Source organism: Rhinichthys klamathensis, unplaced genomic scaffold (assembly GCF_029890125.1).
Source record: "Rhinichthys klamathensis goyatoka isolate OS25496 unplaced genomic scaffold, OSU_Roscu_1.1 h1tg000014l_1, whole genome shotgun sequence".
In the NCBI taxonomy this organism is placed as follows: Eukaryota; Metazoa; Chordata; class Actinopteri; order Cypriniformes; family Leuciscidae; genus Rhinichthys; species Rhinichthys klamathensis.
The window spans coordinates 1424302-1446282 of NW_026606566.1; the positions used below are offsets into that span (position 1 = coordinate 1424302).

The 21981-nt window shown below is 39.1% G+C and overlaps 1 protein-coding gene across 1 annotated transcript; it reads right to left on the reverse strand.

Moving 5' to 3' along the window:
- Positions 1–18189, reverse strand: si:ch211-235m3.5 (BICD family-like cargo adapter 1). Its single transcript, XM_056271010.1, has 10 exons — positions 17902–18189; positions 14787–15002; positions 11046–11162; positions 10578–10724; positions 9925–10104; positions 8799–8948; positions 4059–4136; positions 1015–1115; positions 766–886; positions 1–502 (listed from the first exon to the last, which is right to left on the reverse strand). The coding sequence occupies exons 1-10, from the start codon at positions 18112–18114 to the stop codon at positions 299–301; spliced, it is 1527 nt and encodes a 508-aa protein (XP_056126985.1). The 5' UTR covers positions 18115–18189; the 3' UTR covers positions 1–298.
- Between the last annotated feature and the right edge of the window lie 3792 nt (positions 18190–21981).

The following is a 21981-nucleotide window of genomic DNA, read 5'->3' on the forward strand; positions in this document are numbered from 1 at the left end:
AAAAAAAACAGTGGTTCTAAAAAGATGCATTATCTTCATTCAAAATATTACTTCTTTTTATTTTTTGAGTTTGGGGAGAAATGCATTTTTGTGAGATTCACCCAACACTTTCTGAAAAACCACATGAGCATGCCATCACATGGATTTCACATGTGCAAAGTGTGTGTTCCACATGTGACCACGTGTTTTTGCACATGTGAAAGCAGGACTTTTCTCCAAGAAAATGTTGTTGTTCTTTTTCATTGTTTTCTAACATGGTTAGAATGTGTTTTTGGCATTGATCATAAGTGTGTGAGGTTCATTTGCTCAGTCTGAGCCAGTCTCTCCAGTGGGACAGGTTCTGCTCTGGGCCGATCTCGGACACGACCGTGGGGGAAGAAGAGGGCCGTCTGGACTTACGCAGGAAAGAAAGACGCCCCGTGGATCTCTTCTGGGGCAGTTGCTGCTGTTCTGTCTGCTGTTGGCTCCTCAGCTGCTGATTGATGATAATCTGGATATCGTCCTGAGGGGTACAAGTCAATCGTTTTTATTCTTTTGCACATAATTATTTTAATTTGTGTCTATGTGCTAGTTGATATCAATTAATTTCATCTCAAACGCAGTTCCATGATGGCACATTAAACAGCCGCATGCTTCCACTGTGAACAGCAGGGGGAGACAGAGCACGACCACTGAACAGCATCACAAACATTATCCTAACAACTGCAAATCCATACGTGAGGACTTTTGTAAGTCCACTGTTGTGATCAGACTACGGTTTTCTACCTGCCAGGCCTCCAGTTCCTGCGACAGCTCGAGTTTACGCTGAATGGCTTCCAGGAGTTGGTTGTTTAAACACATCATATCATGCTTCGTCCTCAGCAGCTCTGATTCCATCGCTGTCTTCCTGCGTGAGAGGAAACCAACACTTAAAATCTTAAAAATGACACCTTTCTATAATAAATGATAATTATATTATGTATATGTCTTTCTCATTTAAGGAACCATAGTACCAAGTAAGCGTTTAATATTTACTTTGCGATGGCATGGTCTCTGTCCTTTATGGCCTGCTGAACTACCTCCTCGTTCATGAGTCGCAGCTTGAGCTTAGTGTTTTCTGCTATCAGGCGCTCGATCTGGAGAGGGTGCCAACAAATGATGGTTAATATGTTTTGCAAATGTCTGTCTAATGCAACTAATAACAACCTTAATGTCTCTCAGAGAACACGGACACATACACGTTCTGTATTTGCTCTGCTTGCTTGCAAAACTAATTTCAAGCTTTTAAGCTTAAGCTCACTGATCAACAAGAAATATTTTAAACATTTGTCCTGGTAGTGTACAGATGGGAAAACATGTTTTGACAGCGAGTTGTTTAGAAACAGACAAGTGCTCTTAAACTATGAGTGTGCCTCATGAAATATTGATGAGCTTTCAGTCGCAGAAACTTTCACACATTGTGTTTTTTTCAGCATCTGTTAAAAACATGTCAAATCAATGTTGATAACCTTGTACAGTGGGGAAAATAATTATTTGATCCCTGGCTGATTTTGTAAGTATTACAAAATAGTGAATAATACATAAGGAATTGCCGCTTTTGACAATATATTTACTAATATATCATAATGTATGTGATTTTATATTCAGTAATACACTTCATAATATATAGATGTATATGTGATCAGATATGGTACTGCATGTGTAATATATTTACTCATGCAGCATATACACACATACTGTATATCGAGAAATATATAATGTAATATAATTTTTTTTTTATTATTGACATTATAAATGTTTCATATTTTCAAGCTAGTTATCAAAAGCTCAAGCACACCTGCATGTATTAACGCATTTAACCAAAAGAACATCACTGTGCTGAGGAGTATACAGCCATTACTTTTAAATATAGTAATTATAGTCTTAATGTGTTTAGGCCAATCGTCAAGCGAAGCACAGGCTCTCCTCTTCAGCACAATGACCCCAACAACTCACACATACCAGAAAACCTTTTAAATTCCCAAATATTAGAACATTAAACACTAAAAGATATCCCCCTATATTAATATTAATATTGAGCAAAACACATTAAATAACACTTAGTTTTAACATTTGCTCTCCTTTAACAGTCAGAAGAAAAGCATGCTGGGAACTAGACATCTGTTGTAACTCATTCCGTGAATGTGTGTGTGTGTGTGTGTGTGTGTGTGTGTATATATATATGTGTGTGTGAACATACATTCACATTTATATGGGAACATGTATGTGCAGTATATGTACACAATAAAGAATAAAACTTTGTGAATATTACATGTAATGCTATTTTTGTTTTCATTTGTAAATATTTTATATTCATTAATATATAGCCATACAATGCATATATTGCAGTATATTGAAAAATATAAGCACTAGTTTCCCATATATGAAAATGTATTATGTATTTTATATCGCATTATATTTTGCAGTATATTCCCATATATTTTTGTTCCGTAAGGGTGTTTTGGGTCATTGTCATGCTGTAAGACCCATCCACGACCCATCTTCAGTGTTCTGTCTGAAGGAAGGAGGTTCTCGTCCAGGATTTGACGGTACATGGCCCCGTCCATCGGCCCCTCAATACAGTGAAGTTGTCCTGTACGCTCAGCAGAGAAACGGCCCCAAAGCGTAATGTTTCCACCTCTGTGCTCGACTGTAGCGATGGTGTTCTTGGGGTCATAGTCAGCATTTCTCTTCCTCCAAACACGACGAGTTGAGTTGATGCCAAAGAGCTTGATTTTGGTCTCATCTTACCACAGCACTTTCTCCCAAGCCTTCTCTGAATCATTAGATGTTCATTCGCAAACTTCAGATGTGCTTGTACATGTGCGGGCTCTGCAGAATTTCTATCCATTGCGGCGTAGTGTGTTACCAATGGTTTCCTTGGTGACTGTGATCGCAACTGCCTTGAGATCATTAACAAGCTCCTCCCGTGTAGTTCTGGGCTGATCCCTCACCTTTCTCATGATCATCCGTACCCCATGAGGCGAGATCTCGCAGGGAGCTCCAGGCCGAGCGCGATTGATGGTTATTTTATATTTCTTATTTCCGAATAAACACACCAACAGTTGCCTCCTTCTCACCAAGCTTCTTGCTGATGGTCTTGTAGCCCTTTCCAGCCCTGTGCAGGTCTACAATCTGGTCCCTGATGTTTGACAGCTCTTTGGTCTTGCTCATGGTGGTGGAGAGGTTGGAATAGAAGATACAGATTCTGTGGACTAGTGACATGAGGAGTACTTTCTTAAAGTGAATGGGCTAATCTGTGTTCCACGTGGGCACATAACCAATCTGTGGGAGGCAGAGTTCTTGCTGGTTGGTTGGGGATCAAATACTTATTTCACTCGACCAAATGCTAATCAATTTATAACCCTTATATAATGTGTTTTTTCTGGATTTTTTGGTTAATATTCTGTCTCTGTCCGTTAAAATATACCATAAAAATATTTTGTAAGTGGGCAAACTTACAAAATCATCAGGGGTTCAAATAATTATTTTCTCCACTGTAAATATGCAAATAAAAAATGCTAACCCAAAACTTAAACACTGCTGACCCAGGACAGACGTTAACCCTAGGGCAAAGTATGAACCGTGTAAAACACAGAACAAGATAAGCCAGGATTATGTAAATGGTGAGTTTAAAGGTGAAGTTATTCAGATGGGGTGCAAGTGTTTGACAACTATTACTTATGCAATTGATCATTTTTGCCAGAAATTACACATTTCACCTTTAGCCAATTAAAGTGTGAAAGGCCCAAATAAGAGTCAGTGAGGGAGGACAGTCTTCCTAAAAGCATATCTATCGGAGACTCTCAACACATTCACCAATTGACTGCATTTGTTAAATGTCTTAATTCAGCTGAGAATCCCTGCAGGAAAAGCAGTGAATCTTTGTAAAAATAAAAAAATACAAAAACATTCCTCAGGCTTTGCCAGGCCCTCCAAAGAATGGAGCCATTTTTAAGAAACCGACCCCAGGTCAGTGACAGTGGTATTGGGCTGTTATTGGTTGTGGCTGAAAGCTTGAATGCACGGATAAATGTTACCTGATCCTGTAGCTCCTGTGTCCGGATGACATTCTCACAAGGATCGCTCACCGGTCCCACAATGGACTTCCTCATCTCCTGCAGACACCAATGATACAGGAGCGTTAAGCACTGCATGGGGGTTAGCCTGGGAGAATTCGTGAAGCGTCGCCTTTGTTAGGCCTTGGTGGCAGGGTGGTGTATCTCTCTTCAGCATCAGTATCATGTAACAGACATAAACAGCCCTCTGTTCCATCTCTCCCTCCTTCTCTCTCTCTCAGTCTCCACCTCTGGCTACATTTGTGGCTTCGCTGATCCTTACTGAACACACCCCAACCTGAGCGAAACACTCTGACACGATTCCCACTTCAATGCTAACACTCAACCAATGTCAACTGACATAAACTAGCAATATAATGCATCAATAGCATAGTGGAAAGTTAGTTTAATATCCAAACCTTTAGTCCATTAATAACATTGCACACTTCAGCAATTACTGATGCAAATTAACAGTAAATAGTATATATATATATATATATATATATATATATATATACAGTGGTGAAAGTGGGATTTGGCAGGTGGGGAAACCTCAAATTTTGTGTAGGTGCAACAGGGAAAAATGGCTCACCGTGGGACAACATATTGAGTATCGTGGTATAGCAATACTTTTTTGGTATAATTATCATCCACAGCCCCACCCACAGACATGTGCATTAAAATGTGAGGTATTTAGGGAAATTTTTATTTCTCTGACCTACAAATGTGCAATTTAAGACTTTTGAAGGCCCAAAAAAAGGTATAAATATGCAGCATTAATGCAATTAGGTGATTTTGAACGAATATTTCATGTCGATATACAATGGTTACATAATGTTAAAACTAATCCTGCTATTGATATCTTTGTAAAACCCTATAGAACAGTGGCTAGGGAAAACAAATGTCAGGCGAAATATCGAACCTAAAACTAACTTTACCGCGCTCAACCACCGTGAGTGCATTTCACGCATTTGTAATCGCTCGCGTTCAGCGGGGAGGAAGGGAGGTTGGTCGGTCGGTCGGCACAACTCGGGACCAGCGAGATTCGTTGAGATTAATGAATCTATTTATTTATTTATTTATCTGAGGTTGGACCTGTCGGACCGTTCCGGCCCACTTTAACCCCTGTATATATATATATATTCTGATCCCCTCTCCATTCACAATGGGCAAATCTCACAAAAACGGGTCCAGGTGACATTTTACCTCCAAATAATTAAAAAGAAAAGAAAAAACGAAAAGAAAGAAATGTGTGGCATGTTTTATATTACCATCATGTGTTTTGCATTATTTTCATAAACTAGTTCATTTTCTGTCAAATATTTGAGTTCGATTTTTAGTAATTCTCTTCATACTGATGCTGAATTAATTATTAATAGATCATTAATCTAATACATTTTTAGTATTATAAGAAAATCCCGATCCAAAAACACCAGGGTTCAAACTGCTTCACTTTCTTTAAGCAAATTATTATTTGTTATTTTCCCCCCTTATAGCCTAATATGAAAGGAATATGATCCGGGAAGGTTCTTGACAGGTTACGTAAGATTCACCCAATGACAAAACTTTTTATAAGCCATGAGGACAAATAGAAGATGACTGATATGGTCTGAATGAAGCTATACTTGAAGATATAGAGTAGTGGCCAAAAGTGATTTTCAGGCCTAGAAAATTTGACATCTTAACCCTTTATTCAAATATTATTTAAAAAATTGTAACGGTTAGTTCCAATCCTTGATTCTGATTGGTCAATAGCTGTTTTATTCACGATAAAACACGGCTATGATGACCGCTTCACCCAACGATTCTATGCATCACTACACAACACCCCTAGCAACCATCTTAGCAACGTAAACATAGGCTGTATTATATTCTCATTGATGTTGTTCATTGAAACTTATATAGTAGAGTATTGTGAGAGATCGAGTACGCGAGTGTACCTGCATTTACAGAGTAGACATAGCATCCTTCAGGTCAGTCCTATAGTCATAATAAAAAAATCCGTTTGAATGTCCGCTGCGATATATTGTCCTTTTAACAGTTAAGGGGGGTTTGTGCCCTAACGTAGACTAACCATGTTCCGAACAACAACGATGTTCCATACAGATTAACTTTAACCGCCGATCGCTGAATAAATACTTCTAGGTCATACACAAAATGCATATCTGTGTCGTCTTCATTTCTCCCTCTTTCATCCCTGATCAAAACAGAGACACTCCAGCTGTTTGTTTTAGTGATATTTCAGTAAGTTTGCCAGGTGCGCCCACTTCGCTTGAAAATGGCCCGTGGGCAAGCTATACTTCAGACAGCGGCTTGGATGGGGAGACAACTAGAGCAGCGAAAATGTGCATTTCAATTTCATTTATGGTTGACTAAATGCTGTGAAATGGGAATTTTTAAACGATTGCGGCCAATGACCGTTTGGCGCCACTCTCAGGCAGCAAAACAGGCAGCACGTCTGTCAGCAGTGCAGTGATGATGTTTATATTCAATTAAGTTAATATTAACATACAGGGGCGTAGGAGCAATTTTGAACCTGGGGGGGACAATAAATGCTGCTTGGGGGATGTCCCGAATTTTTATATATATTTTTGTATATATAAGGCACTTAAATGCTAATTTGTAAAGACTTATGGGAACAGACTGTATTACTTAGTTTGGTTCTAAGCAGTGATTAAGTTGGGATTTATTATGTGGGCTCTCCCTAGGGGGGTCCGGGGGTATGCTCCCCCGGGAATTTTTTTTGAAAAATAAACCATTAAATGGCACTTTCTGGAGAGTTTCGTGCAAAGAAATTGAGAAAATGAGTCTTACATGATATGTGAAAAACTGCAAGGTTAAGAGCATATACTTTGCATTGTTGTAGTATCAACAGGTATTAGGACATTTAGCATTTACATTACTGTTAATCAGTCATGTACTGATTAACTAAAATTAAAAACTCAAATAAATGGTTGATTTAATTTCCATTAACCACCTAGCTTACCCCCCAAGGATAGATTGAAAAATTAAATCAATCTATCCTAGTGGAAAGGTTCCTTGGTAGCTAAAAGTAGGTCTAGCAAGTCTTATATTTCTGTAATTCACACAGATCAAACACAAATATGCTGCCTGAATAGATTGCTAGTTTATTTTGAGTAGCCAGCTAGCAGTTCTCTTGGCAGTTTGCTGATAATCCGGTGTCTGAAGTAAAATGCTCAAAACATCTCCTGAGAAAAATCACATGGCCAACCTAGTCTTGGTTATTTAATTTAGATTTAGTCTTATTTTCCTTACCTTGTCATTCAAGGCCAGGGCACTTTATGTACATTTCTAGAACTTTTGCACGCTTCCACATCCCGCGCAACTAGGATCTCCCAGGAACACTCATTATATATCGCTGCGTACATTTATCCGTGTCACCTAGATGCGCATGCGCGAGCGGTGCGCGATCATGGTCGACTGACAACGAGATTAGCAGCTGAAGAATACGGCCGAATTATGTATTTAAAAGTTGCCGAATGGATTCATTTGGAGACTGTGAAATCGGCAGAGATAGGCAGGCAGTGCAAAACAAAATCTTACATTGGGAAATAGTGGGGGGGACAAAACTTAGATTTTGAAATGTGGGGGGGACATGTCCCCCCCACGTATAATGGCTCCTACGCCCCTGTTAACATAACATAAATTGTTACATGAATTGAATATTTTAACATTAAAATTGATCAGTTCATTTTCCATTTTAGGTAGTTTACCCCACTTTTCTCAAAAACGATTGGTCCAAAAGACATCAATCAAAGTGCGGACCAATCAATGGGAATTCCCCGGAGAATGATCACACAAACATGCTAGTCTTGCTCTCAGAAACGGAGGAGTGGTCGCTGACGTGCGGTGATAGGCGAAAAGTGTACGGAACATGGTTAGTCTACGTTAGTCATTTGTCAGTTGCGTCTTGCTTTTCCGTGTTCACAAGTTTGAGTCCTTTGAATGTAAAAGTCTTCACTATTGACTGACTCACTCATAAAGACAGTTTTTGCCTCCATCTAATGGCAAAATCATGCATGTAACTTCTGTTGCTGTTTACGGTCAGGGACTATTTTTTCCAGCGGAAGGAAGGCTTTTAGTGATTTTACTTCATGAAAGTTGCTTAGATACATATTTTTCGGCTTTAATATTTGTATTGTGTGGTAACCGTTTTATAAAAGCAATAAGGTATGAGAGGTTAGTGCTGTATCGTGATCGTGAATAAGTCACGGCTGACTCCGCTTGGCGTCAAACCTAACAAGGCCATTCACCTGTGACTTATTCACGATACAGCACAGCCTCTCGTACCTTATTGCTTACTTAAATACCTTTTAACCAAGTTTAGCTTTTTGTTCTTTCCTCGTATTTAAAATATTTAAAACAAATATAATATTTTGATGGCAAAAGACGTACTGTTAAATGTATTAAAAATGCATTAAAGTATATTTGTATTTGTACTAAAAACATACTCGAGTACATTTAAATTACATTTAATAGTACGTCTTTTTCACCTCGAACTTCTAAGGTCGTTAAAAACAAATATCACCTCCGGACATCACTTTTGGCCACTTCTGTGTGCTTGTGAATGTGAACTATTGTTGTTGAAATGTGAGACTGTATGAGATGTCAAAATACTCCAGGGAAGATATGTTATATGCAGCACGTCATATGTCAGCTTCTGTTACGCTTGTGTCACTGTGTGCTCCAAAACAACTTTACCTGTAGTGTCTCGCTCTGTGCTATCCATTGTGCTGCATGTTTCAATTGTCCCAGCATGCCCTGCAGGCTGTCATCCGAGTTCTGCTCGGCCTCTGTTCTGTAGGCCACGGGCTGAAGCAACTCCAGGATGACGTGCACCTCCCGAGAGACCTGCTGGGCAGGGGTAGATAGATGAGACTGGAGACCTGTGATTAGGCTATTCTCCCATGACAGAAGACTACTACTCGCTTTTATGATCACCTAGCACAGAAAATTTAGGAAAGAACAAATACGGAACACGATTTTTTCATAATAAGTCGGGACACTAATGCCTCGTTTACACGAAGGGAAGACGCAGATATTTCCCTGCGGTTTGGCCTCTCATTTACACGAAAACCCTGTTTTTATCACAGAGAACTATTATTTCTAAAAACTCCGGCCAAAGTGGAGATTTCTGATAATGCCGGTTATGTGTTGCCGTGTCAACTGGGAGAAACTGGGTTTAAGGTTCTCAAACGTCACATTATGCGCCAGAAAATGCTTAACGTCATGTGAGCGCCCAGTATGGCAGAGTTATGATGGCGCTCGACGGGGTATTTATGCGGGTTGATGTAAATGACAACTTTTTTGAAAACGATGTTGTGTGCACGATGTCATTATTGAAAACGGAGGGGGGGAAATATTTGTTTCTCTAAATACTATGTGTAAATGTGACCTAAAAATAGAACTGAAATATGGGACTGTCTCGGGAAAAACCCTGGTTACCCTACCACCCAACCCATGTAATAAATTAGTAGAATTATTTTTTATTAATGGTGGTCAGAATCCATCCCAGACCACATCTGAATGTGCAGAACCGCTTCTTTTCTGGTGTGTGAGCGGCTTTAGAGGCAGACTATGGTACTATACTGTATATTATATACTATACTACTACATGGAATAGTTGTTATCCTGTTGGACTAATTAAAATCTCATTAAATGTGGTCAAAAGATGACCATAGAAATGGTGACCTGTTACACTGTCCCTTGAACGTGTTTTAATTTTAACCAGGCCCACGAAAAATTTCCTGTAACACATTTATTTGAAAGTAGATTGTGGTACAATGTGGCATTATCAGGTTACAGTGAGAACAGTTCAGGGCATCACCTGTTCTTTGTCCAGGCTCCAGTCTGCGGTGTCCAGATTGTTCTCCAGCTCCGACAGTAAAGAAGTGTCATTGTGGCTTTTCTCCTGGAGGGCCACTTCCTCCTGCAGCTCCTCTAGCCGAGACTGCAGCTCATGTGCCCAGGAACGAGCCCCGTCCACGTCTCGCCAGGCCTCTGCCAGCTGAGACACAGGGAAACATGTATTAGTACTCATGTAGGCTATGTACAAATGTGTGCACGCTATCTTCTAGAAAGAGCCAGAAGAACATTTGACCCAGAAATTTGCTTCTTTTTTTTACATTTACAAGGGCATATTTTTTTTCCTAACTGTATAAAACAAAACAACATTTTGCCACTTTTGGTGTGATTTTTGCCCTGAGCCCTGGTTGATTTCTCCCTCTGGTGCACACACAGACATCTTGTACTAACACAATGGCAGAACATCAGCATTTGAGAATGTGTGTCATCTCTGGATCATGTAAAAACACTTATCTATTAAAAACTGCACTGAAATTTAAAGACAGAAGTCCTAAACCACCAGATTCCTGTTCCACGTAATCTACAGGCAACGGTTTCCCGCCTTATTATTTACCATTAAGCATTCTGCTTGATTGAGCATCTGTCTGTGAGTGTGTGTTGTGTGAGTGACCGAACCTGTTGTATGTGTGTGTGACTCTGTTGTTCCTGTAAATCCAGGCGTTTGTGGAGTGAGGACACACTGTCTTTAAGTTCCTCATTCTCGTGACAAGTCATCTTCAAGCGCTGTTCAAGTGTTTGCTCCCGTTGCGTGAGCCGCGCTACCTGAACATACACACACACATAAACATGTATCACAACTTTCAAAAAAGTTTGCATGTTATTATAATCCTTGAATGAATCCCCTCCAAAGAATTGCACACATGGTCTAGTCTAGAAAGCCACAGAGACAAACAGTGAAAGCACTCTTTAAACGTCTCACAGACAAGCAAATCTGAGGTCCGGAATGAACTGTTATATAATATTTAATAAACAAGCATGCGTTAAAAACTGCAGAATCAGTGCTGGACTATTTTTGGAGTATATTTGTATCATATATAATGCCATACAGGTATCTGAGTGTGCAAGTGTGAAAGCGTTCCTCACCTGTTCTCTAAGAGCATTGATGATTTCTTCATCCTGGGGTCTGGCATGCCCCCTTTCTCTCATTTCCTGTTTTAGCCTTTGAAGCTCGCTGGTCATGGTTCGCTCCACTTCCATACCCTAAACATACACAACACCGCTCACTTATCAACCACAAAACTCTCAAATCCATGCAGTGTGTTCACAAATCAAACGGGTTCATATTCGGGAGAGTCGCAATTAAGAAGAGAACGCAACAGTAACAAAGAGACGTGTTTTTCCACTAAGGAATGTGTCCCATTTTCACAATGAAAAGGAGTTACGTTCGCTTGATGAGAGCTGAACAAAAGCCTGCACCGGGCGTTGGGAGGCCTGTGGAGACCAGCCTGATCAGCAGATAACTGGACAGCCCTCAGCGTCCATCACACACGCTCAGGACCCGATCAAAGAGACACATGACAGATGCAGCTTGGCATCGTAGTCTTGGCGGTGGCATCATCATCATCCCAGAGAGCCACTGTGAGTGTGTATGGGACGGGGGCGGGGAATGACCCCACGCCCAACAGCATATGGAGGGGTGGCAAGAGGTCCTGGTTCAATGAGACTCAACTACCAACCGGCACAAGGTTAGTGGTCCCTTGAGGGAAAGGCTATTCAGGACTGAAGATAAAGCTAACGTACCGTTATGTTAACCAGCACAAGTCCAGCTCCTGTAAGCATTCAGTAACGGTCCTGCCAGCTGATGCCCCGAGCCAGACCGCAGTCATGGCGGGTCTACCTCCTGTGGCGTCCCCAGACCAATACATCTCAATTTATTCTTAATCAGATTGTATCACAGGCTTTTCTCAAGGGACTACTAGCAGTCGACACTATCAGCACTAAAGAGCTAAAAAAAAATATATAATTTTTTTTTTTTTTACAAATGCGATCAAAAGAGTGAAATTGCTCAAAGAAAAACATCTGAAGAAAAACCAACAAGAAAAATCAGGGAACAACTTAATGTTGCGCACAACTCTGATAGCAATTTTGTGTACATTGTTAAATTCGGTGCATGAATTTGGAGGCTCCCTACTCAAGACTTATTTATTTTCTAAAGTCGGAACATTGCATATAACCAATTGAATTCCATTGATGGTGTTTGTATGGTGGGATGCATCACTACTGCTGTTAAACTTGAAGCATAGCTCAAATCCTGCAGTTTGCTGAGGGTAGGTGTGGCATTACGTAAGACTGGTCCACCATGGTCAGCTGACTGGAGAACAGCACAAGTGTGAATCATTTACAAATCATGCAATTAAACTGACTGATGTGCTGAATCAGAGTCATGTGACCTCAACAACTCTCCACTTCCAGTACACCTATTTAAAGGTGAATTCAAAGTGTGCAGAGGAAACGGGGTTATGTTAAATACCCTCGTTTATTGTCCCATATAAGAAACAACAACACAATCAAACTGATACTCCTGAATGATGCGTGTTTGAAGCATCCTGAGAGGTTTACTCTCTCGAACAGGAAGGCTCAGCTTTCCTGGAAAAACTAATGCTTGTTTTGAGCTTTCTCTGTAAACAATCGGGGGAGGCCGGTTTCCTAAAATTACCCAGTATTCTCCTGATAGACTCTCTCAGTGCTTCTGTACGCCTCTGTACTGTACGGACAGTCAGGCACAAAGAGTATGTAAAAGACAGTAACACCAGAAGGAATACTTACACACATTAAACCCAACCTAATCTAAACCCTCACACAAAAAACTTTCTGCATTTTTATGAAGACATGTTCATTAAGCATATTACGTTCATATTGTACTGTCTATTATACTGGACACTGGTCCACACAGACAGACACACAAGTTTACTTTTGTCTCAAAAAAGTATAGCTTAAATACTCACCAGTCAAGGTCTGTTTACCATAACTGACAAAAGCATATCTCAAACCGAACCATAAAAGTCGCTTATCTATAAATCCACTCTAGACACTGTTCGAGAGCAGTTAAAAAAAGAGCTTATAGACGGCGGGAGCCGCAGTGGAATGAGTGAGAGACACTTCCTCTTCTTTCAGAGCAGGACAGGATGCATACAGTAAACATCAGTGTTTCCTGAACCTTGACTTCTTGGAAAAAACCCGTCAAAGACGTCTACCTCAGTCGACTGTCATGTGGAGAATGAGTGGGTGTGGGACCAGTGACCACCCAGTGGAACAGTATGAGTTAGCCATTACTCCAGTCCAAATTGACAACAACACATGACTACACACAGAACAGAAGACAGCCCTGGTGTTTTGGCATGTCTGTAATGCAAAACTGTGATTAAACAGCTTTTTTAATGAGCTCATGAGTTTGAACTGGGAATCCTGGCAAGAGCACAAACATGTAAAAAAAAAAAAAAAAAAAAAAATTTTGCAAACCTTGACCTTGAGCATAACAAACTGTGAGATTAGATTATCAGCCCGATGTGAGAGCAACGTGTGTGAATGAGTCAACGGGAGCAGTTGGATCTGAATTTAGATAATATCTATACGCACGGTAAATTGGTTTGAGTTGTTGTTGTTTTTAGACAAGTTCTTCCTTGTTTTGACTAGGAGACAAGTCCAAAAAATCTTTATTTTACTGTAATAATGTAAAACATTACTGCATTATGGTAATGAGAACAACCATTATGAACTAAATTATTATTTAAAAAATAACATAATAGTGTGGAAAAAATATTAATTGTCCTAAAATATGTTTCATTTTCTTTATACAAAATATGTTTTCTTGTTTTTCTCTTTTGATTTTGGGCTGAAATGTGTTATTATGAGTTTCATACTATTATCTTTGGAATATGAGTCAGATGTTGCTGTGCTTTAGCTCATATGGAAAGGATGATGAAAGCAAACAGGAATGCAACAAAACAGCACTTCCCCAATCACAGAGAGAAATGCTGCGATCATGCTCTCTTTACTCGAGACACGAGATGAGACCACTTTCTTGTTGTTTTTTATAGATTGGTAACACTTTACAGTAATCTCCCATTTGTTAACATTAGTAAATGCTTTATTTAACATGAACTAACAATGAGAAATATATTTTTACAGCATTTATTAATCTTTGTTAATGTTAGTTAATACAAAATACAATTCACAGAGCATTAATGTTATCAGATACTAAGATTAACTAAGATACTAACATACATGAACTAAGATTAACAAATGCTGTTCATTGTTCGTTCATGTTTATTTGTGTAGTTAACCACTAAAACCTTATTGTAAGTGTTACCCATAGATTAACTTAAAGCAAATATTGCAGACTTAGCAGTTAAAATGTGCGAATGACTCATTTTACCATGTCATATCTGCTACACTGTGCAAGGAACAGTGTGACGTCATCTTTTGTGAGCGAGAGACGGTATCTGTTGCACTATTGGCCTTCTAATCGTTATCGTCTTTTTTTATGCCCCCTACATATGTGTGCGTATATTACGTGTGTAATAAATAAAAAAGAGCACATTCTCTCTTTCCACTGGCAAAGCAACAAATGCACCAGCCTTTAATGATCATTATCATGAACACTGGCTTGTCACTGTGATCACTACATATATGAGAGAGAAGGTTACAATGATTTTGAAACGCTGCACTACTTGATGTGTCATTTCATGCCAGTAGTTCCAATGATACACCAAGGATTAATACTCGGGGTTGGTGTTTGTTCAGATCACGAACCGCACTGGTAAACGTGAAGCTTGAAAAGAAGGGTAAAAGCTGTGTGCTGTGAGTACAGTAGGTGTCACTGACCGTCTGCAGCTGTTCTCTGAGTCTCTGGCTCTGCTCGCTGTGCTCATGCTTCAGTCTGGTCTTCTCACTGTCAGCCTCGCTCAGAGCCTGGGTCAGTGTGTCCACCTGCGCCTGACGCTCCTGCACATCTCGCTCCAGCTCGGACACCTGGCTCTCCCACTGAGCCTGACAGATATCCAGCTTGCCCCGCAGCTCGTACCGGCCCTGCTGGAGCTCCTGAGGACACAGCAGCCCGAGGTCCAATCACTACAGCTGCACTGCATTTTAATCTGAGATATCACACTAACATTATTAAAACAACACGGCCTAACTTTACATTAATAGTGGATTCTACAGCGAAACACAACTATGCCCAGGGCATTTGTTGTGTAATCTTTATTTTTAGTAGTAGTAAACTTACAATGATAGTCTTCCACACTTTTACCCTCATGTCATTTCAAACCATTATGACTTTCTTTCTTTGTGTAACACAAAAGATATTTTGAAAAACATCCCAGTGCTTTTTATCCATACAATGAAAGCAAATGGGATCAAATTATATATTTTTAAACATCTTGTTTTGATTTCCACAGCTGAAAAAGTCATATGAGTTTGGAACGACACGAGGGTGAATAAAAGATAACCGAGTTTGAATTTCAGGGTGAACAATCCTTAAGGTTACATATTTTATTTTCTAAGTCATACAACTTTAACTGAATCTGATTTGCCGTCATTAAATGAGACAAGACACATGAAATCTGATGTGAACCTGTTCTCATTTCTTATTTCAGATCTTATTTCTAAATTATAAAAAATATGAAGAACTTGTTACATTGGTAACACTTTACAGTAAGGTCTCATTTGATAACATTTGTTAATGTATTAACTAACAGGAACTAACAATTAGTAATACATTTGTTACAGTTTTTATTAATGTTTGTTAATAAAAATCCATCTGTTTGTTGATTATTGTTGAATGTTAGTTCACGTGCGTATTGATACGATAGACCACAATGTCCTGATTTCACGGTTAGAACATACAGTGGGCATTAGAGGCCCAGTCCTACAGTGGTTCCAGTCTTATCTTACTAACAGGAGTTTTTCAGTTAATATTAATAACTACCGATCTGCACCAGTAAAGTTAACATGTGGAATTCCTCAAGGCTCCACACTAGCTCCAATATTGTTCTCTTTATACATGCTTCCGCTGAGTACTATCTTTAGAAAATATGATTTGAACTTTCACTGCTATGCAGATGACACTCAAATGTATTTTCCTCTCAACCGTGGAATGACTTTAGAAAAGATGGCCAATTGCCTTGAGGATGTGAAAGCATGGATGTTGCAAAAAATTTTAAGTTTGAATGAGGGCAAGACTGAGGTTATAGTGTTTACACCTTCCAGTGTACATGATACAACAAACATAAATCTGGGTATCCTGACTCCATATGTTAAGCCTTTTGTTAAAAACCTGGGAGTGGTACTGGACAGTGGCTTAAAGCTGGATAGACAGGTCAATCAAGTGGTGAAATCAAGCTTTTACCAGCTTCGAACCCTGGCAAAAATTAAGTCTATTCTCTCAGTCTCGAACCTAGAAAAAGTTATACATGCTTTCATCTCTACCAGGCTGGACTATTGTAACTCAATTTATATGGGGATCAGGGAGTCATCCATCAACCGCCTCCAAATAGTCCAGAATGCCGCTGCAAGAGTCCTGACAGGAACTCGGAAACGAGAACACATAACTCCTGTCCTCAAGTCTTTGCACTGGTTACACATAGAACACATGGTGCACATAGAATTACTTTTAAAGTTTTATTATTAGTATATAAGTCGTTAAACGGGATGGCTCCATCGTACCTCACGGACTTATTGACTGTCCATCAACCACCTAGAGCTCTTAGGTCTGCGAACCTAGGCCTTCTGGTGGCTCCGAGAACTAAACTTAAGACTAGAGGAGACAGGGCTTTTTCTAGTGCTGCTCCTAGACTCTGGAACAGCCTCTCTCCAGAAATCAGAGCTGCACCAACCCTGCTTATCTTTAAAGTGAGATTAAAGACATTTTTATTTGACCTGTCGTATGCAAACTAAAGGTTGAAGCAATTGCCCTGTGGTTGTTTTTATTTTAATTTACTATTTTTTGTGTACAGCACCTTGGTCAACGGAAGTTGTGTTTATGTGTGCTTTATAAATAAATTGAAATTGAAATTGAAATTAACTAATGTTAACAAATACATTTGATTTTAATAATGAATTAGTATATGTTGAGATTAACATTAACTATGATTAATAAATGCTGTAGAAGTATTGTTCATTCTTAGTTCATGTTAACTAAAGTAGTTAATGAAACCTTATTGTAAAGTGTTACCGTTAGATTTACTGTTGCATGAAATTTTGAATATCTGCCTAAAAACGTCTTTATATTTTCATAAACTGGCCTGCAAAAGTTTTTGAAAACTAAAAAAATGTCTGATTGTATTAGATAACAAACTATCAAAGCAAGTGTCATTTGCCTTAAAGTAAATAGCTACACTGTTAAAAGAAAACAGAACAGAAAACTGTTCAAAGAAAGATAGAGAGTCTGAAGTGTCTGAAGTGATAAAACAATATCAGAGCTGAAAAGAAGACCTGTGTGAACCTGAGGGAAACTGACTTCATACAGTCCCTAAAAATGATCATGACACCACAGTTGCTTAAGGCTGGTTCTGAGGAAAGCTCTAACACCATCAGATTACACTTGCTTTTAAATGTTTTTAACGTGTCCAAAAACATTTAGGGACAACAGCATACAGTATTATAGACATACTGTACTATGTACAGTAGACCTAGAGACATGAAAGTAGACACGTGAATATATGTTTTATATAAAACAGAAACCTTTAGAAGATTATTGTCGCCAAAAAAAAAGACAAAGCTGGACGAGGACATCACTGTTTTCTCCAGACTCAGAGAGTCTATCAGAAACACACTTTGTTGCATTATTGTCCTGTTATCAATGTAAAGCTGCTTTGAAACAATCTGCATGGTGAAAAGCAATATAAATAAAGGTGACTTGACTGACAAACAAAAAGACGGAAATTATGACGACTCTCTGTTATTCCGCTGCAGAGAGATGGAAACTTGTCTCGAGTCTCACCTCCAGCTGCTGCATGTACTTGTCCTGGAGTGTGTCTCTGTCTTCTTTCAGTTGTCTGTTCTCTATGAGCAGAGCTTTGCCCACCTGAGCAGCCAGAAGAACTTCATCCTCCTTCTGCCGAAGAGCCGCGAACAGCTCCTCGCTGTCCTTATACACCGGCAGGTCGGCATCGTTGCTGAACTCATACGAGTAGAAGTCTTCCTCCACTTCCATCTTATGTATTTGTTTTACAGCTCTTGTCCCCGACTCATGTCATGGCGTGTGTATCAATAGTGACAACGCTCCATGCGTGTGTGCTTCAGTATGTAAGAGTCCCAGTCTGCTCATGGTTTTCTTGAAGGCGGATGATGGAAAGGAACTGGTGTTTGTCACGTTGTGTGTGGGTTGGGCTTGTGGGTTAGTTTCAGGTGACTCGTCACCTATTCTTTTTCTTTTTTTAACAAATGTATTAAATAATATAGCTATTGCATGTAGCCTACTAAATATTAAAGTAAGTACTTTTTGAGAACATCACATGCAACATGCAAATAGACCTTAGATAGTTTAGTTGGCAGGCTATTTTATTCTACGTGGGAAAAAAAACGAGATTAGCATATGGGGTTATTCTTTTTACACGTAACGTTAGCATTGCACATATTCACAAATAGAAGGTTTATTCACAAATATCTAAAATCAGATGCACAAATAAATGTTATACCTTTCACAAAAATTAAACGGATTTGCATACGAATCAATAAAATAAGCTTATAGACAATGAGCTTTACGATATTTATTGCAAATAAAAATGTTTTACAAATGGTTTTCAACTCTTGAACTAAAGGGGTGGGGGAACTCCAAAAGGGCACGGGACTTTCACCAAAGTTTAAAGCGCCTTGTGGAGTGCTGGCTGTGAGAAGTGGAGATAGGTGGACTCACTCCACCCACTATTCTAGTCAATGAACTTTAGATTATCAATGCAAGTAGTCTGTAATTTAATACCAAAGTGATCTCATGTTTGTTTGTTTTTCTGCAATTTTATGGTGTGCCCTTACAGTATGAGACAAGTTCTTTCTTTCTTTCTTTCTTTCTTTCTTTCTTTCTTTCTTTCTTTCTTTCTTTCTTTCTTTCTTTCTTTCTTTCTTTCTTTCTACACAACACAAGGTTAGTAGGCCTACACTATAATTATATTTATTATACACTATACACTCACCGGCCACTTTATTAGGTACACCTGTCCAACTGCTCGTTAACACTTAATTTCTAAGCAGCCAATCACATGGCGGCAACTCAGTGCATTTAGGCATGTAGACATGGTCAAGACAATCTCCTGCAGTTCAAACCGAGCATCAGTATGGGGAAGAAAGGTGATTTGAGTGACTTTGAACGTGGCATGATTGTTGGTGCCAGAAGGGCTGGTCTGAGTATTTCAGAAACTGCTAATCTACTGGGATTTTCACGCACAACCATCTCTAGGGTTTACAGAGAATGGTCCGAAAAAGAAAAAACATCCAGTGAGCGGCAGTTCTGTGGGCGGAAATGCCTTGTTGATGCCAGAGGTCAGAGGAGAATGGCCAGACTGGTTCGAGCTGATAGAAGGGCAACAGTGACTGAAATAACCACTCGTTACAACCGAGGTATGCAGCAAAGCATTTGTGAAGCCACAACACGTACAACCTTGAGGCGGATGGGCTACAACAGCAGAAGACTCCACCGGGTACCACTCATCTCCACTACAAATAGGAAAAAGAGGCTACAATTTGCAAGAGCTCACCAAAATTGAACAGTTGAAGACTGGAAAAATGTTGCCTGGTCTGATGAGTCTCGATTTCTGTTGAGACATTCAGATGTTAGAGTCAGAATTTGGCGTAAACAGAATGAGAACATGGAACCATCATGCCTTGTTACCACTGTGCAGGCTGGTGGTGGTGGTGTAATGGTGTGGGGGATGTTTTCCTGGCACACTTTAGGCCCCTTAGTGCCAATTGGGCATCGTTTAAATGCCACGGCCTACCTGAGCATTGTTTCTGACCATGTCCATCCCTTTATGGCCACCATGTACCCATCCTCTGATGGCTACTTCCACCATGTCACAAAGCTCTAATCATTTCAAATTGGTTTCTTGAACATGACAATGAGTTCACTGTACTAAAATGGCCTCCACAGTTACCAGATCTCAACCCAATAGAGCATCTTTGGGATGTGGTGGAACGGGAGATTCGCATCATGGATGTGCAGCCGACAAATCTGCGGCAACTGTGTGATGCCATCATGTCAATATGGACCATACTCCCTGAGGAATGCTTCCAGCACCTTGTTGAATCTATGCCACGAAGAATTGAGGCAGTTCTGAAGGCAAAAGGGGGTCCAACCCGTTACTAGCATGGGGTACCTAATAAAGTGGCCGGTGAGTGTATATTCACATTACTGTGAATGATTAATATGTAGGCTTTCAAATTTGTGGACTAACTATTTAAAACAAGATAATAAAAGGATAATTAATAGTCTACTGATGTTTAACATGACTTTTTCTCACATTCTAACATTACTTTACAATATGTTACTATATGTCTTCATAAAATACAAGAATAAGTACCGTAACCAAATGAAAATAGTACATCTCAAGAATATATGGTTTTTAGTTCAAATGTTCCAGTACATGGCCACTAATCATATTTCTGGTGTAACCGAGGCACTGGGACCAAAACAAATGTAATTTTTATTTATTTACTAATCTATTTAGATTCATTAATACTGCAATAATAATAACCTTAAACGAGAAAGGTATATTTTTAGGATTTTTATCATAATCCTTGAATGAAATGAGGTAAATGTCATTCTGTCCAAGACAAAGGGCTCAAACAAGAGATTACCCCACTGGACTGCTTAATTGTGAACTACAGCCGTGGCCAGAAGTATTGGCAGTGAAATAAACTGTGTGTTTCATTTGTTTCTGCTTCAGTTGTGTTGATTCATTGTTTCTAGATTATTGTGCAGAGTGATCAGATGCATTTTAAATATATGCAAAAAGATTCATTTCACCAAAACCAAGCAATAAAGGCCAGAATGGATGGCCATCATCATGATTGGGTTCAGAAGCTGATATCCAGCATGCCAGAGTAAATTGAAGAGGTTTTAAAGGCGGCGGCTCAACACGGGAAATATTGACTCTTATATTGAATGTTTTTGCTAAAAGCCTTTAAAACTTATGAAATGCTTTTCTTTTTTTCCAGTATTACATAGAAACGTGAAAAAATAATCTACAAATACTGAAGCAGGAAACTTTTCGAAATACAAAATCACTACCAATACTTTTTGCCACGGCTGTACAATAAAGTAGCAGTAAATAGAAAAAGATGTGGAGGGAAGCAATCAGCAAGCATATATTTATATACCCTTTCAATGTGATCCACATAATATAACAAAAGTAATACAAACAGAAAATATTGCACCTTTAATTTTTACTATCAACACCTGAGTGGTTAATTGTTAGACCTTTTGGTCAAAAAGTTAACAAAATATTAGATAAAATCCACTGCTGTTTGCTCCCTTTTGAAAACAAAATGGCAAAAATGGATAATGACATAAAATGTTCAAAATCCCCTCAGACCTGTAATATAATATGAGGTCTAAGGTCACTGTGCATTATAAATGTAACAGCATCTTTAAAAAACAAAACAAAACAAAAAACTGTAAGAGCAAAACCAATATCTGATATTATTATTATAAGCATTTATGGTATATATATTTTTTTTATTGCACATTTCTAAAATAGTGAGGTTTTAGATAGTGAGGGTTTTGGGACTATGTTTTGTTGGTATTTGATTATATTTCAAATGAACTGAGATTGCATATGTCCGATTGTAAACCCAGATCAACACAATGTGAGCAGAAGCTATAGATTACACCAATGGTGGTGATCCTGATGATCCTTAAAGATATTGTGAAGCAACATCTAGTTAAATAAATCCCAGATGTGGGCTTAGGCCACGAAAGGGGTAACGGACACATTTACTTTAACCACACTACCTGAGGGGAAACATGCAGTGTGGGGTAGATGGGTCTAAGACATACAAGGCCAGATATGTTAACCCTCATTTCTGA

Coding starts and splice junctions, on each gene's coding strand:
- si:ch211-235m3.5 (XM_056271010.1), bottom strand. CDS start 18,114: ATGGAAGTGGAGGAAGACTTCTACTCGTATGAGTTCAGCAACGATGCC. Junction 15,003..17,901: donor AGTACATGCAGCAGCTGGAG/GTGAGACTCGAG, acceptor CTGTGTCCTCAG/GAGCTCCAGCAGGGCCGGTA. Junction 10,105..10,577: donor GTCACACACACATACAACAG/GTTCGGTCACTC, acceptor CCTGTGTCTCAG/CTGGCAGAGGCCTGGCGAGA.